The sequence below is a fragment of the Hesperophylax consimilis genome, chromosome 5, assembly GCF_061612785.1.
Source record: "Hesperophylax consimilis isolate HC1 chromosome 5, BYU_Hcon_1.0, whole genome shotgun sequence".
Taxonomy (NCBI): domain Eukaryota; kingdom Metazoa; phylum Arthropoda; class Insecta; order Trichoptera; family Limnephilidae; genus Hesperophylax; species Hesperophylax consimilis.
Window position 1 is genome coordinate 39883728 of NC_142840.1, and position 17635 is coordinate 39901362.

The 17635-nt window shown below is 34.6% G+C and overlaps 1 protein-coding gene across 1 annotated transcript; it reads right to left on the reverse strand.

Moving 5' to 3' along the window:
• Positions 1-249: 249 nt before the first annotated feature.
• Positions 250-17292, reverse strand: LOC149423938 (proton-coupled amino acid transporter-like protein pathetic). The gene is made up of 10 exons (XM_089632200.1): positions 17167-17292; positions 9128-9239; positions 8319-8441; positions 6768-6918; positions 6481-6602; positions 4946-5030; positions 3344-3588; positions 2061-2273; positions 1365-1534; positions 250-548 (listed from the first exon to the last, which is right to left on the reverse strand). Exons 2-10 carry the CDS (start codon positions 9160-9162, stop codon positions 313-315), a joined length of 1380 nt encoding a protein of 459 aa, XP_089488326.1. The 5' UTR covers positions 9163-9239; positions 17167-17292; the 3' UTR covers positions 250-312.
• Positions 17293-17635: the final 343 nt, after the last annotated feature.

The following is a 17635-nucleotide window of genomic DNA, read 5'->3' on the forward strand; positions in this document are numbered from 1 at the left end:
TCTATTGCTTAACAATTTACTTGCACGTTTCGCCTCATTTGTAAGATAAAATGAGATGAAAAATTGAAAGAAAATTCATAATAATAATTTGTAAGAAATAAAACTGTTTTTCTATAAAACTCACTTACCCCAATACTTATCAATAAATAAAACAACACAGGTTGTGCACAAATATTGGCAGTTATTAATCAACATCTTAAAAATAATCTACATCTATAATACAAAAGAATAAACATATAATACCCATACTTGCTTGATACAAAATAAATCACAGAAGTAAGTATTAACATAACAGAAGAAGTCACTGACACATCAATCTTTCATCATATCAATGACTGTGACAGTTACCCCGCAGACGAGGGCCGTTAGGGCGAATATCATCAGGATGATATTCTTCCAGAGGATCCAATTCCACTTTCCGAGGTTCTTGTTCCAGCGAAAGATGGTCTGCACCAGGGCGGGGATGAAGAGACCAAGGGTGGAGTAGAAGATGGCTCCTACAAGGCTGATGATGGCATCCAGTTTTGGTATGGCAGCTCCCAGGCAGACTGTCAAAGGAAATTCAATGTTAAAGGTTGGAAGTAGTGCCACGCGTGCGGTAATATAAATGGGAATCAATTAAAAGCTGTAATTCCATCCGATTCGCTATGCGCTGCCAACGAGGACCGTCGGTCCAGCTCGTCAGCGGTACGTCGTCTGTTGACCGACAATACGCATGTATGATACGCATAGTGTTGGTTAGTGTTAAATTACAATGATTAAATAGTTATCTCTCGCTGAATGTCTAAAACAAATATTTTTCGGAATTAGCTAATTATTTTTAGAAGCATAAAATCACGAATACATGATTTTTGAATCCTCCGAAGAATCTTTATTCTTTAATGGAGCGTGTTCTGATAATATACTCGTACTTAGGTATCCTGTCATACGCCTAGAAAAAAATGATTTTATCCGTAGGAACAGTTTTTTTCTTGGATTTTTTTAAAGAAAGCAGAAGAATTCCAACTGTTCGCAACCATCTGGAGACAGTGATACTATGGCATCTCTTATTGGGATATGTTGTGAGGCTAAAGGTACAGGGGAGTAGAAGAAGATGGGTTAGAGGAAGGTGGGGAAGTAACTGTTATTGTATGATTGGACTATTGTTAAAACACTTCTCATTCCTTATCTTAGTATTTATGAAAGTCTGAGCTTCATAAAATAAAACTATAATTTTTGCTGACCCAGGATTAGTTTACCGCTAGTGGTGCAATGAATACCTGACTAAAATCCAGAATTTCAATGAAAATTTAGAACATAAACTTCGTCAAAGTTTTGATTGATGAAGTAATCTTCTTGATTAAAAAGCAGAGAAATTTCCTTACCAGTCAAAATGACGCATAATGTTCTAACGCCAATGTTGCTAAGATTGTGCCACTCGGTAGGAACGACAGTCTTCGTGTATTTCCATATTATTTTGATAGCCACGTAAAACTGCACGGTGTAGGTGAAGAATATGGCCACGACAATGAGACCCTTGGCGATCTTGGCAGGCCTGAAATAGAATTAAACAAAGAATTAGATTTTATTATTATTTAGTAGTTACATTCATCCTACAGCAGCGTCTTTTGTCAAACGAGTATAAACATTACCTTCTCTCCAGTCACTGAATAGATTATGCAATTATGCACGCTTATTGTTTATAGTGAGCGTGCATTTATATAACGCTTATGTAATGCAAAAGTATGTATCTACAATTCTCATATTTTGAGAAAACGAGGATTATTTGACGAATTTTAAAATATTTGTCGAAAATCATGCAGTATAAAAAATGTGATATTTTTTTTATATTTTTAATAAGAAGTCTTTTTACATTAAAAGCATATTACATTTTTTAATAATTGAAAAGAAACAGATCTTACAATAATGGTGAATTTAGACAAATAGAATATGTATTTTGGTATTTACATTAAAGTTGTTGAATTCACGGATTAGATTCACGATTAGAATCCCGGATCACGGAACACTGTGAGCCTCGTTTTAAACTAATCAAATAATTATTCAATTTAAACATTACTTACATAGCAGTTGGATCCAGATTCAGGGTGATGCTTCCCATCACGTCATCCCCATACTTCAAATAGCCAAGGAATCCCAACACCCCATAGAGCAGGACGACAAATGCCATGGATAAGTTAAGTACTCCTGGACAGCCTAGAAAGTGGGAAGGTGTTGCCATGGAATTTTCCACATACATCACTATGCCAATTCCCTCCATGGCGAAAATGACAGTGCTGAAATCAATAAGTAAATAATAATTATAAAAAATAATCTATTTTCTATTTAATCTGATTTGCCTGTTCTCTAAGCTGTGATAGGCTGGCTATGTTTTTAGAATGCCTGGTGAAAGAGTAGAAAACCAAGCACCAGGGCCAAGTGGGTCAGTGGCGGCTTGTACAATTAGGCGCGCCTCCATCTACACTTCCGAAGTCGTACCGATCATTTACGATGTTTTTTTCTTATATTCAATTTCAGTGCCGGCAACCCGGGCGTTTATATTTCACAAGCGTGGTATATTAGTATGTTTGTATATTTAATACATAATATTTAAAACCAAACCAAACCCACAAATTGCCACTGAAGTGGGTACCCCAATAGATGTAACCCAGAGGCAAGACCGAGTAAGACGGAATTGAGTGCTTAAAAATAGATTAGAGGAGAATGGAAAGGTATGAACTAGCACAGTAAAATTGATTACTTTACAATATTGGATCTATAGGCGTAACAACCTATGATTTTATACCGATCTCACGAACACAGTCGCGTTGTTGATAGCCAGACCGATATTTATAACGCTATAAATAAAAAATCGATATACGCTGGTAACACTGGAGGTATTGTCGGAGCATTTCTTATCAATCGTTGACCGTGCTCGGAAATATCGCTAATTGACCGTGGATAACGAATTTAGTCAATATCATATTGACATAAGGTTTTATCGATCGTCCATGGTAGACCTCCAGAGCTGGTGGAGAATATTGTTACGCAGGCTATCAAATCCCATCGTGGAACAAAGTTTTCATTAATTGCACTGCATTGATTAGTTGATGGGGAAAGTTACTCGGCGAACGTTGATTATCTATAACAAAAATTCTTGGTATTTTTTATTTGACAGTCGTAATCACATGTCTATGGTCGTAACTCATTACGTAAAAAATATTTATCAAGATTAGTGAATTAACGCGTTTTTTATATTGCCCTATGTGAGCACGTCTTCGTAAATATAATAAACTTGAATCCGTATGTCAATAGGATAAGAATGGTTGTAATGAAGGCACATAAAGTAATAATGAATCTTATTTACCTCAGAAAAGAAGGAAAGGTTGTAATACTGGTGTACAGTTTGCGCTCTCCGACAGACGGCAGGTCTCTGGCAATAACGTAAAGAGTAATGCAGACGATTAGGACGAACATGATATTGGCACACGTGGAGAATGGAGCAAGGTGCTTTAGGTTCCTGATCTGGACCACCAATATCAAAGGGACCAGAATGATCAGGCAGTAATATGTCATATTGACTACAGCTTCTGGGTGATGTATTTCAACGAGCTGAAAGAAAAATTAAAAATCGCTTTAGATAATACTAGCTGACTTGTACAAGGCGTTGCTGGGAGTTATCCTCAACTTAATCTTAACAAACGGACTGCAATCTTTAGAGCACAGGCGTCAGGTAGGTATGCTGTCCTTGTTCTATCGGTATTACAATGGAAGATGCTCTGAGGAACTAGCGTCATTGATCCCTTCGGCACCGGTGCGTAGTCGAGATACACGCCAAACGCGCGCCCAACATTTGTACACGGTTGACATTTGTCACATGAGAACGGGTCGCTTCTACGATTCGTTCTTAAGTTCAACAGCTCGGCTGTGGAACGAGCTGCCGGCCTCTGTGTTTCCTCCCTCCTGCAACATGGGACTCTTCAAGACCCATGCTCACTCCTTCCGCCCCACAAAAAGACCCTCCACACAGCATCCTCAAAGATGACATAGGCCCTGAGGGAAACTATTTTCTTCAGGGTCTCCTGTGTGGAGTTAATATAAAAAAAGGAGATAGAAATCTAATAATCCAAGGAGATAGAAATCTTATAATCGAAAATATAAAAAAAATGGTTCCCGGGGCGGTGGTGCCCAAACCCTCCTCCCAAATGTATTCTTTCAAAATTTTTAATGCCAATTTTATCTTAAGTTGAAGAAAAATGAGTACTGCTGATTTATTGAAAATCTCTTCATAAAATTGGTAATCGTGTTGAAAACGGGACTGCAAGCCGCTTCCTGATAAAGTGTTAGTAAATTCATAATAATATCTTAACAAATGTTCATCCACCTGCGTTTGTTTTGATAATATATCATCACGAAATGCAAAAAATGTTATGCTATGAATGAACACGTATTCGGACAAAGTTACGAAACATTGCTATTTTTCTTAAAGTTTATTAGAATACTACAATTTAAAAATATTCTTAATAAATTAGTCATATTTTTATCAGGAAGTTTTCTCCTGGTACTCTGATTGCCTAAGAACTATTAAGTAATCTATGAGCCCAATGAAGCTTTAGACAATCATTAATTTAGGTAATTTCTTTGTAAATTTTTATGTCATTTGATTTGATTTGAGCTTTCGTGTTCGAGTAATTCAAATTTGAAAACAGTCGCTAGGAGGGAAATATCCACCGTTAACTGTCTTTTACAATGCATCGAAGAGTCGACTCCACACCAAAATATGTTGATTATCGTAAAAAAGGAAAAATTAAAAAAAAAATCAAATGATCAGATCAGAAAAAAGTCATTTTGGTACTCTATGTGATGTAGTTTTACCAGTTTCCCGCTTGTACCCGAGTTTGTTAAGGCCTTACGAAGGCATATTTGTAAAATTTAATAATTTTTATCGTCTTTTCGAATACTTCCTCACCTGTTTGATAGAACTCGAAATGAGTACAACATACACACAGCACGCGCCCAGACCTGTAGCTGCCATCCCAAAGTCACTTGCATATCTGAAAAAATAAAGAAAAATAAGCAAAGGTTCAAACACAAGACCGAAATTAATGTCCATACTGAAACAGTTTTTTTTACAACGATCATGATCCATTTCCATTCCCTTTAATGCCTCTTTTGTTATTAGGAAGGTACAGTCAAAATTTCGTCTTAAATTAAATAAATAAAAATAGCAACACCAAACTGTATTTATTGTGCCGTGAATGTAAATAACATTTTCATCAAAACTTATAAATAAGTAGTGACGGACCGAAACTGAATTTTTAGTCGAAAGCAAAACCGAATTTCGGCTTAAAAGTTTGTTCCCAGAAATTATACGTTTTTATTTTTAAACTTGTAAGAGTTTAATAAACATAGTATCAAATAAAATGCACAGTGAAATTGTATACTTTTAGTACTTTTTGGATCGTTGTTATGTAACAGTTCTTTAATGTAGCTAATTTTCCTTTAGGAATTATACAAAATACAAACTATTTTACTATAGCGGACAAATCAATTTAGTTTTTAATGGCCTTTATGTATTGATACTCTAGCTTAACTGATATAATCTAAAACTTAACTAATTTAATTTTAACAATAAAATTTGATAAATATATATTATATTTAGATTTACAAAATTTGAACCTTCAGAAAATTTTTATACATAATAGCTTATTTAAAAAATATATTTAAGTAATTCTATAGGCTTACACACGCGCCCGAGTAAAGCCGAACGTAATCAGGTCAGCAATTATTGGTCGAAACCGGAACCGCGGTCGAAATTAGTTTATTGACCGAAAATGGCGGAAACCGAAACAAATTAATAATAAAGTAATAATAATCTTCATTAAAATAAGCTTGCGTTATTGAAGTTGGAAAAGGCATTGCGACTTTATAAGTAAGTGATAGGAATAGATTAAATGCATAAATTAAGTTGTTAAGCGCCCATGAGGTGATTTATCACGAAAACAGCGCTATGCAAATAATCCAATCATTATTATTATTAAAGTCTTTGACAGCATCTGTGGTCGAGGGGTAAGGCTCTCGACTAGAAAGCTAGAGGTAGCGGGTATAAATCCCGGCGTGCGCAAATTTTATTTGATTAATTTGTATTATTTCACAAATTACTCATTTTAATTAATATAGTATATTTGAGGCACGTGATGCTTTCTCTAAGTGGGGGATACTCTCAGTATCGCCCAGCTGTAAGACCACCATTCAGAAATGAAACGTTGCTTGAAATGGCTTTGGCCGTGTTTGGTGACCATATCTAAACAGCCAGGTACTTTCCCACCTTTCTCTTCCTCATCTCCTTGGTAAGGAGTCCTTACCCTCCCCACTTCCTACAGCCTCACAACATACCCCCATTGGGCGTGCCATGGTATCACCGAATCCAGATGGATGGGAGCAGTTGAGACTGTGCGGTTTATAAATGTAGAGGAATTACATCTTTCAAAAAATCACACCTACCTGACGGCTTTGGAATATTTTTGAACACATTTTGGCCCATTGGCGAATGCTTCTTCACACGTTTCTGCGTATCCCAAACAAGGTTTTCTGATAGAAGTACAAATCTCTCGAGATGTTTCAACCTGTAAAATAAATAAATTTTACTCTAGACTTCGTCAGTAATAATTACCTTTCATTGAAATCTTTAAAACCAACAGAAAATAACGTTATCAGGACAGGTAATATCAAACACCAAAGCGTTTTATTATCTAATAATGCGAAATTGAGAAGTGTGATCTATTACTTACTAATATTTGACAGCAGTGAGTACAGATGAACCCAACAATAATAGTTCCAAGAGTGCCCACGAGTATACCAGCATTTGAGAAGGCAAGAGGCATGGCCAAAATACCAGACCCCAAAGACGCCTTCAAGAGGTTCGCAACAGACTGGCCATCTCTGGAAACAAATTTAATGGGATAATTAAAATTGTATTCTAGTCAAAAAAACATTAAGAATTAGATTACACCAAATTTCCAGCTTGAGATTTTCAAAAAAATCGGTTCGATTGGCTAAATAAATTGTTCACATTTTAAGAATATTTAAAATTCAGACTATTTTCGATGTTATTGTAATTAAAAATGAGGGTGGCAGAGTCGGTCCAAAGCTCAGGTAGCGATCGGACGAATATCTGTAGCCAACATAAGAACCAACAGGAGACTAAAAAGGTTAAAAATTCAAACAGATATTGTTTATAATATTATATAAGGTGCTGCGTAGGATTTTTTTTGCATGCCACGTTCATAAGTTATAAATATAGTAAACACAAAATTTCGAAAAAATCAGAGTTTTTTTCAAACAGTGTAGTTTTTGATTTCTACAAAAATATTTAAAAAAATCTTAGCTATTACCTTCCCAAATAACAAAAACATATTTTTGTTTTTCACCCGATGCCTATGCCATAGACGAAAATAAGTACACCATCAGCAAAGATTTTTAAAAAAGGTCCTACTTGATGGCTCACTTCTCAGTTATTTAAAAAAATATTCGTTACCATTTAAAATTATTCATAAAACTACTATGTATATGGGTAAAATAAAAATTATTTTGAATATTTAAAGCTGCGTCATAATTTATAGTATTAAATTTATTAAAAGTGAAAGTGTCGAAACTTCGGAATGCCATGCCTGTAAAATTGTATATTAAAATCACAAAACATTTAGCTCATAAACTAATTAACTAAACTAAAACTAACTCACTAACTAAACTATCGGCCATTTTCACAATAAATGACAATGACGTATTTAATCGTACCAACACACCGACCTGATTATTTATTTTTATCTACACGTGGTTGTAAGAAATCGCAAGTCATATTAAAGTTTAATATGAACGACTGGAGACTAGAAAAAACAAAATGAATTTGACAAAAGTATTGCAAAGGCAGTTGTTGTCAAAAATTGGCAAACCTTTGACCCTGTGAACTGTTTGGCGATATTATTTTAAACTTTTAAATGCATGGATTCTAGCGCCTATGATAAACTTTTAATTGCAAAGAGAAAAGCTTGGTGTTCTCTCTTTCATAATTTGTAATATTATATGTCTGTCCATAATTGAAAATAAGACGAATTTTATCAGTACGTGTCATAATTTGGTGAGAGAACGTGTGGCCTGAATGGGTAGGTACCTCAAACGACGACGTTCCTGAAAGTCGATACCTAAAAGAATTCAGTGCACGGATAGTGATTATTCTCGATTTGTACCCAAGAAATGGAAATTGAAGAATAGAATGTTACATTGCAACTCGGCAAAAATACACGGACAAGAATGAGGGTTTTTTTAAGTACTGTATTACTTACGAATTGGGTAATTCAACCGTTCTGTGTTCAAGGGGATTGTATGGATCTTCGTCATCTTTTCCACTCCTCCCAAAGAAGTCGTTGTTGTTTTCAGAACTGGACGTTCTGGAAGTTAGGACGATGCTGAAATTGAGAAAGATTGCATTATTACAAGAGACAACACTAAAACGCAATAATAAAGTGTTTTGAGGAAGTCAGATCGATGCGTAAATTGATGTAAATTGATTGAATAAACTCTATGAATCGTAACCAATATAGATAACATCAACATTACAGCTCAGTTACCTCTGCAGATCAAATTGAAGTGATTTGCCTTGTTCACTAATGTAAGATCCTGTTTATATTGCATCTTTGACAAAATATGGACCAAACTGTCACCTCACAAGTTTTCGGAGTTGTGTGTATTTTCTTTTCAGAAATTACTTATTTATCGAGAGGTAAACTAACAACATCGTTTCAGTCATTCATTTAGTGTTACGTATGTCAAGAAGATATTATGATAAAAATTACCCTGATTGCTAGAATGCGGTTCAGGAGTAGGCACGTATCATATGAGTAAACAATTAATTGTATTATTTAAGGAATTCGGGGAAATCATATTATGGGACATGCAACGAATTTGCATAGCGAAAGTTGTGAAAAGTCGTAGATATCTACCAAAAACCAATATTAGGTATGTATTTTGAAGAAATGCGGAAACATTGTAACTGATTTCAAAGTAACACTGAAAACTTGTATCGAGGTTGCAAGAATAATGTCAAGATCACAAAAATAGTATTTTCATTAAAAAATGGAAATTCATTACTCACGTTGAACAGAACGTATTATCTTCATTCTTCCCCATCTTCTTGATAAAATCTCAAACACCGTACGTTACTTGAGTCGTATTCTGCCAAACCGATGGATGAGTGTTTTATATAACTGGTTGAACAGAAAAAAAAAACAAATATAATTTACTACACAACTATCAATAAATACTGCTATACATCTCCTTCCATGGTTAGCAGCTAAATGACACGTCTCATTATTCAATATCCTACGTAAGTTTTACCTTAGTGCGTAAGTATGTGTTTTGTACATGTGATGCAGCGACTAACTGCTACTTACTACTTAGTGTACGTGATTATTTTGTATTTAGCAAATAAATAATGAGCCGTGCTATTTTGCTATCGGTAACAAATGGACGTTTCTGCAATTTTAGAAGGTCGAGAGCATGGATCACATTCTTTTCAATTATAACAACGCAACGTTACTTATCCTTTGACCAGATAAAATAGTGCATTGATACCACCGTGAAATATGACATTTATTTTTGGCTTTAATTTATATCACTACGAAACCTTTTATCATGATTATTTTTTGAGATATTATGTCGTGATGCCGTGTTGCAAGAGCCAATCCTCTTAATGTGGTTTACTGTGTTCAGTTTTGGTGTACTGTTGAGTGTAATGTTGAGGAAAGAAAGCATCAACACTGTCTTCAGAACATTGAATCTTGAAAACCAAGTTTTCTCTTGGGACAGATTGAGTATATGAACTCCGCTGCTCGGGATATGACGAGATGAGATGAGGATATAGATCAGACAGAACGAACCATCTCCAAAAGGAATTGCCGAGCACTTAATTGCAACCGGCAAATGCTTTGGATTTGTTTCTAAATTTCTGTGCCTGGAAAGGTACAAAACGTAACAAAACGCACCAAGTGTCGTAATTACGGAGACAATTGAAATTCACAAAAACCCAGAAAAAATAATAGGTACGGGGCAACGTTTTTGTTATACGGTATTATATCAAAACTATTCGCAGAAAACCACATAAAGATGATTGGTGCTTGCGCACCACTGGTGCTTGGTGCTTGCGGCAGCGTGCGCTGTCACGTTTTTAACAGGATCACTTTTCTCCATGCAGCCAGGTACTCCTATACGTTCCTCTTCCCTATCTCCTCCCCCTCCTCACTACCTTCAGCCTCACAACATACTCCGATCAGGTGAGCCATAGTCTCACTGGCTCCAGACGGTTGGGAGCAGTTGGAACGCTTGTACGGTATTCACATAAAAAATCTGACATTAACTTTATAAAAACACACTTTCGTTGCATTGGTTTACCGTTGATTTATGGTTATCAGTGAATCGTGCAATTTGTAATACTTTTATACACAGGGCGTGATACAAAGATAGCGAAAAGCTTAATTAGGTATGCCATTTGTGAATGCAATACAAAGATTCTCAATGCAACCTACAAATATGTGCATCTCACTTTCCTTAAGATTGCAATACCACATGAAAATATATCTATTTTCTCTAAAAGACAATGTTTATCATATTTTTTGTTTTTGTTACTTGTGATTTTTTTGCAATAATTACTAGCCTGAAACACCTATATAAATTGAAAACATCTTCTTTTTGCTTTAAAATAATACGTTACACTGTGTGCACACAAAAAACCTTGTCTCTTAAACATTAGTTTATCATTACAAATAATTGTTATTGTTATTGATTATTTGACCAATTTTCGGTCTGTTGTTTTAGCGCAGATGGGGCAAAAGTATGTAAATTAGCTGCCATTTTCACGAAAAGTTTATTTAAAGTTCGCGCACATGGTGCAGAACGGCGAGGAAAACGACGACGAAATTCACGCTGCGTTAAAACAACAGACCGGAAATTGGTCAAATAAGCAGTAACAATAATACTACGTTCTTTAGGCGTGTATTACTTCATTGCTTGTTGTTAACTAAATCTCTATCTGTCCACAACATAAATGTCAAAGCACAATGACACTTGACCACCTTGTATTATTCTCAAAATACTTGTATTATTCTAAAAAACCCTGAAATTTTTCCGTACCATACGAGTACATACTTATGTGTAAAATAATTATAAAATTACTGTCGATTTGTATGATAATACAGCAATGTAAATAAAAATAATGTTTAAGCTTTTCTTAAAAAAAAATTGGTTTTTGTTATTTCGATAATATTACTGTCCCGACCTGACCTGTCCTGACTGTATTCAAAAGTTTTGTGGTTATTTAAGCAATAATTTTATTTTATAATCCACCAGTCGATATTATACACAAATGGCGTAACTAAATAAATAATCAAAATTTAATATAATTATGCACCTTCCTACCCAATGCAAATAAGATATATATTTGATATTTTTAAAATTGGGTTGCCAAGCGGTTTTGGTACTTCTAGTACTTCTTTAGAACGAATTTTTACAATTACACATTTCAACAACGAACTCAAAAAATTAGATTGATAATATGAATTAGGAAAACGAGAATTGAAAAGAAAAAAAAGGCGACTGAGTAAAATAACATCACATAAATTCACTGTCAATAAAAAAAACACATTTTTAGTCACTTTTGGGCAAATAAAACAGTTTAAAAGTTCTTCCAAAATAAACAGCTTACCCTGACTAGAAGATGGGGACTGTGAGATAAAATCTTATTATTTCTCAATAACAGTTTCATATTTATTATAGAACAGGGCTGTCTTCAGGTTTATAGAAGAAAATTAGAAAATATCAAGAGTCCATAATTAAATTATTTTAATCTAACTTGACTATTCCTAATGAAGAATAAATTTGCATAGAGCAGAGTGTATGTGGCGTCTGTTTTTGTGTGACTTTTAAATGGTTACGTGATAACTTAACACAATGACAATTCAACACACCTTTAAAAAGTGATATAAAATCATTAAAAAAACTATTTAAACTAGTTTATGTTTAATCATTTTTCATGACTTCTTATAACTTTTTAAAGGGGTGTTGAATTGTCATTGTTTTGAGTTATCCGGTTACCGCAAATAATCTCTCGTGTTTGTATTTGCGCTTTTCCCTTTCTCCTTTGTTCTTGACGGTTCTCAGTTAATCAACTATGTACCCCAATTTTTTTTCACATATGGCCAGCTAAAATTGTAATTCAGACCTATATGCGGTGCAAGTCTTATTTTCAATGAGGGAAATTACAAAAAAGACATATTTATCAGTTTAACTCGCAGTAATCACCTATTATCAATAAAAAACTCAAGAGTAAAAAAATAATATTTATTACGTTGGTACTACAAGGCAACTAAGGTGTGATAAAACATTTTAGTCATTTTTATTATAAAATCAAATAAAACTATAATTTTTTAATTAGCTGATTGTGGTGATAGTGATAGCACGAGATTGCTCAGCCACTAACAATGCACTAAAATAAAATAAAATAATTATATATCCATTGGAATAAATTTTTCAGCTTTTTTCCGCATTAAATTAATTTCATAGGTTTTTCAGAGTAAATTATAGATATCCTGAAAATATTTTTTTTTCGTCCTGAGCTAAATTTTTTTAATTAACTAAAGAGTAAAAAAAAATCAGCCAGGGCTACCACGATATTTTCGTTTAAACGGGACCTAAGAAATACTAACTCCGCATTCGATTGACTCGAAAATTAAAGCTAAAATAAAAACAGTTTTTCCAACAAATCGACTTCAAATGTGAAATATTCACTCTTTTAACGATTGTACAGCAAGTTACCGCACACCATGCACAATATTTTTTTAATTTAAGTGCTAATTCAATACGACAAAATATAGGTATTTCCAGGAAAGCACATTTTATTACTTATAAACCTTGGGAGATCGGGATTACACGGACTTCCCCTATATCTCCCCAATCTATTGTGCAAAATGAATTATGTATGAAGGTACTCGTTTTAACCAAATCAGATTCTGGCGGTGGCGCATTACTACAATGGATAAAAAATGTAACTTATTGCTCCTATGACGGATTGTTTCACAGAATTTGAACAATTCACCAAATTTCCAGGTTAATATTCAAGTTTTGTTTTTATCCTATTACCGTGAAACAACCGGCCCATGATGAAATAATAATAACAAAACTTAAACATAACATTCACAGAACTTGAATTTGAATTTTGAAAATTTTTTAAATTCTGAAAAACCCCGTCCTTACTGATTGTATTGGATTCAATGCAAAGAGAGCATAAATATTGAAGTCTTTCATTCGTATCTTAGGACGGGTTGTTTCGGAGAATTTGAACAATTCATCAAATTTCAACGTTCATTTTCCAGTTCTGTGAGGGATTTTTTCAAGTTCTGTTTTAATTTCAGTTTTGTCAAGCAACTAGCCTATAATGATATAATAACAGAACTTGAATAGGGCTTTCACAGAACCCGGAAATGAACGTTGAAATTTGATGAACTGTTCAAATTCTCCGAAACAACCCGTCCTTAGACTAGTTTTAGTCAGAGTTAATGTACATCACATTAATCATTAATTGATAATATTCACAAAACAGGACCTTTTTCATAATTTAAATAATATTAGAAAAAGGACGGGTTGTTTCGGAGAATTTGAACAATTCATCAAATTTCAACGTTAATTTGCGAGTTCTGTGAAAGTCCTATTCAAGTTCTGATATAACTAACTAACTAACTAACCATCACGCCGTTTCCCCGCAGGGGTAGGCAGAGAGGACGGACCGCCAAACAACTCGGTCTTGGCACACACTTCTTGCCTCATTCACATTCATACATCGTCTCATACATACTCTTCTATTATTCTGACTCTTGACATGGCCCGACTCTAGTATCTGATTCACTTGATCGTGCCATGTCTTCCTCGGGCGTCCCCGACTTCTGCTACCATTCGCATTTGCATCATATATCCTCCTTACACTCCTATCTTCGCTCATTCGCTCTACATGCCCAAACCATCTAAGCGTCCCTTTCTTAATCTTACTCATTACGCTTACATCAGCCTTGCACTCTTTGCGGATCTCCACATTCCTCACACGATCAAACATGGTTTTACCACACATACGCCTCAGGGATCTCATTTCAACAGCATTCAATCTACTTTCATCCTTTCTTTGCCAGTTCCATGCCTCACTTCCATACATCAAGGTAGGTACCAGCACTCCGTTGTGGACTGCTAACTTCGCTTCTTTGGACAGTTTTTTGTTAGCGCCAACGGCGTTCAGTCCTCCATTAACGGAATTACCTGCATTTACCCTTCTTTCAATATCTCTGTCAGCCTTCCCATCTCTCGTAAACATACTTCCTAAATACACAAACTCATCCACCTGCTCCAAGTATTCCTCATTCACAACTATATTGCACACTGTTTTCGTACTCTCTCTTTCAAACACCATTACTTTAGACTTACTTACATTCATCATTAACTCATTCTTCATGCATACTTCGTTCATCCTAGATACGAGAGACTGTAGATCTTCTATACTATTAGCAATCAGCACCGCATCATCAGCATACAACAGGCAACATACTTTCAAATTATTCAAATTCGCGCCCAATCCCACCTTTTTCAATTCTTGCATACAATTATCCATGTATAGATTGAATAACCACGGTGACATTACGCAGCCTTGTTTAACACCTTTTGTGATATCAAACCACCCCGTAAAACCACCGTTTACCCTAACACATGCAACGCTTCCCTCATACAGAGACGCGATTGCCTGAGTCAGATATGTATTCACTCCATACTTGGACAACACCTTCCATAGCTTTTTCCTGTCGACTCGGTCGTATGCTTTTTGTAGATCTACAAAGGCACAGAAAAGTTTCTGGTTTTTTGCCAGAAACTTCTCAGTGAGCATACGCAATGAGAAGATCTGGTCCATGCACCCCCTTCCACTCATAAAAGCACCTTGCACATCCCATATTTTATCTTTTGTTTCCTTTCTTACTCTTTCAATCAAAATTCTACCATACAGCTTGCCAACTGAACTTAGCAGGCTAATAGCCCTATGATTCCCACATTCCATACGTGACCCTTTACCTTTGTATAATGGCATTATCACAGCCCTTCTCCAGTCTAAAGGCGTATAACCTTCCTTTAAACATTGGTTAAAAAGATTGCACAACCATGTGAGAATTATACGGCTACCTCCTTTAAAATATTCAGCAGCAATATTGTCAAACCCGACAGCCTTACCATTCTTCATACATTTAATCGATCTTTCTATCTCATCCATGCTAATTTCGGTAACATTCACTCCATCGTCATTCATATCTGATTCACCGCTGGAATCACTGTCACTCACTTCGCTTTCGAAGACTTCCTCGAAATAATTCATCCATCTCTCTTTTATTTTTTCCTCATTCGTCAACATTTTTCCATCTTTTGATTTTATCACTTTCATGCTTCCGTTTTCTGGGCCACTCCGGGACCTTTTGACTTCTTTCCAAAACAACTTAATGTTTTCTTGGAAATGGTTTGTCATTTTCATTCCTTCTTCCTCTTCCAGGCGTTTCTTTCGTTCTTTCACTCCAACTCTTACTTTTTTCTTACATTCCTTATATACTTCTTTCGCTCGATACTTCTCTTCGCTGGAAGCACTGCCAGCCGCAATCAGACATAACCATGCTTACTTCTTCTCTGAGACCAGTGCTTTAATCTCATCATCCCACCATGCATCACCTTTCTTCCTACCTTGCGTACTTATTCCACAAACCTCCCTAGCAGATTCACAAAGACACACTTTTATGTGGTTCCATGTTTCGTCTATGCTTAGACCATCCATTTCCTTCGCATTCAATCTTATCTCTGCACAATTCATATACTTACTTCTCACATTATCATTTTGTAGTTTTTCTATTTTGACTCTTGTTGGAGTTAGTACCGTTTTCACTTTAGAGCGCCAACCGCGAAAGAGGTTTACTCTTGACACTACAAGAAAGTGGTCAGTTTCGACCTCAGCCCCTCTGAAAACTCTTTATATCATTATAAGCTAGTTGCTTGACAGAACTGAAATAATAACAGACCTAGAAAATATCTTTCACAGAACTCGCAAATTAACGTTGAAATTTGGTGAATTGTTCAAATTCTCCGAAACAACCCGTCCTAAGTCTAATGAAAACTTTTTTGAATTGGTTAAGAATAAAACATACATTTGAAACGTTCACTTGAAACTGTCGATACGAAAATGTTAGGTTATGTCAACATTTCTTTATGATATATTTAGTACTCGTCTATTTTATTTATTAATTTAAACTGCATAATCTAGTGACAGAAGGTTTTTATTTTTAAAACAACAAAAACAAAATAAAAACCAAAAACTTTAAAAATATCCATAGTGCATGGTACGTACAATTTTCCATTTAGGTGTACATAATATAAGAAAAGAGGAAAAATAAATCCACCAGTTTTAATTATACAGATTGAAAAAAAATTATACAAGTACATCAAGAGAACAGATTGATAATACGAAATTTACAATAGAATACAAGTCATTTACAATAAGTAAATTTAAAAAAAAATGTAATCGCTCCTATGCGATATACCTAGATAATAATATAATGACATAAAAACATAATTCATGTATTTCTTATATTATGATAAACTTATTTTAAATATGTCTATATTTGAGGTGAATTTGTTTCAAAGTGTATGAAGGCAAGGTGCGTGTGTGTAATTAGTACAGATAATTAAATTAACAAAGGCATTTAAAGGGTGTTGGTAATAATTAGGTTAACAAGGTATTTAACAATTGTTGGCAATATTAAATGTTATTTAAATGTGGTTTATGACTTATCGAAAGGTCTACGAAATTATATATTATTATTTGATAGGTATAAATAATATAGTTGGAAAATATATTTTAAATGTACAATGACATAACTCTATGTATTTTGCGTAATACTGAGATTATTTATTTTTGCTATGAACTTATTAATGCATCAATATTATGTCTGTATTCTAATTAAGATCACGGGTACAAATACCCGGGTGTTTTTCAACGTTACAGCCGCGTGTTGTTATAGCGAGAAATATTTAAAAAAACATTAAAACTAAATATTTGATGGAAAGACTTACCAGGTGTTTCTTCACCACTTTGAATATTTTGTATCGGAGACAAAAAGAAAAAAATCGATTTTTTTCCATTTATTATAACTTCAGCAAATCCTTCTCACTTCAGCTATGTTTAATGGTACACATGATAATGTCACGATATTCAAAATATTGTTGCATTTCCATTGGAGCCTAAACCAATAAAAGTTATACCTACCTCCTTCTGATTTATAATTATAATTATTTATGACCATCTGTAGGTACTGCATGCATAAAAACATATTGCATTTAAGACGTACGATAAATACTGCAAAATAAAGCAATGGGAATTACTCAAGCGCAATGTACAATACACACGGATAAGAGACACGAAAGAAGCTAAATTTTATGACCGTGAAGCAATCTATAAAGGTATGGAATACATATATTTTGTATAATATATAAATATACAAAGGTGTGTGTCAAGAACTCATCTCAGGAAATCACGGGACGA

What these genes read in the sequence shown, in the direction of transcription:
- LOC149423938 (XM_089632200.1), bottom strand. Translation starts at nt 9,162, where the DNA reads ATGGGGAAGAATGAAGATAATACGTTCTGTTCAAC. An exon ending in CTCACTGCTGTCAAATATTA is followed by an intron (nt 6,603 to 6,767) that starts GTAAGTAATAGA and finishes TTTATTTTACAG; the next exon opens with GTTGAAACATCTCGAGAGAT. An exon ending in ACCTTTCCTTCTTTTCTGAG is followed by an intron (nt 2,274 to 3,343) that starts GTAAATAAGATT and finishes TATTGATTTCAG; the next exon opens with CACTGTCATTTTCGCCATGG.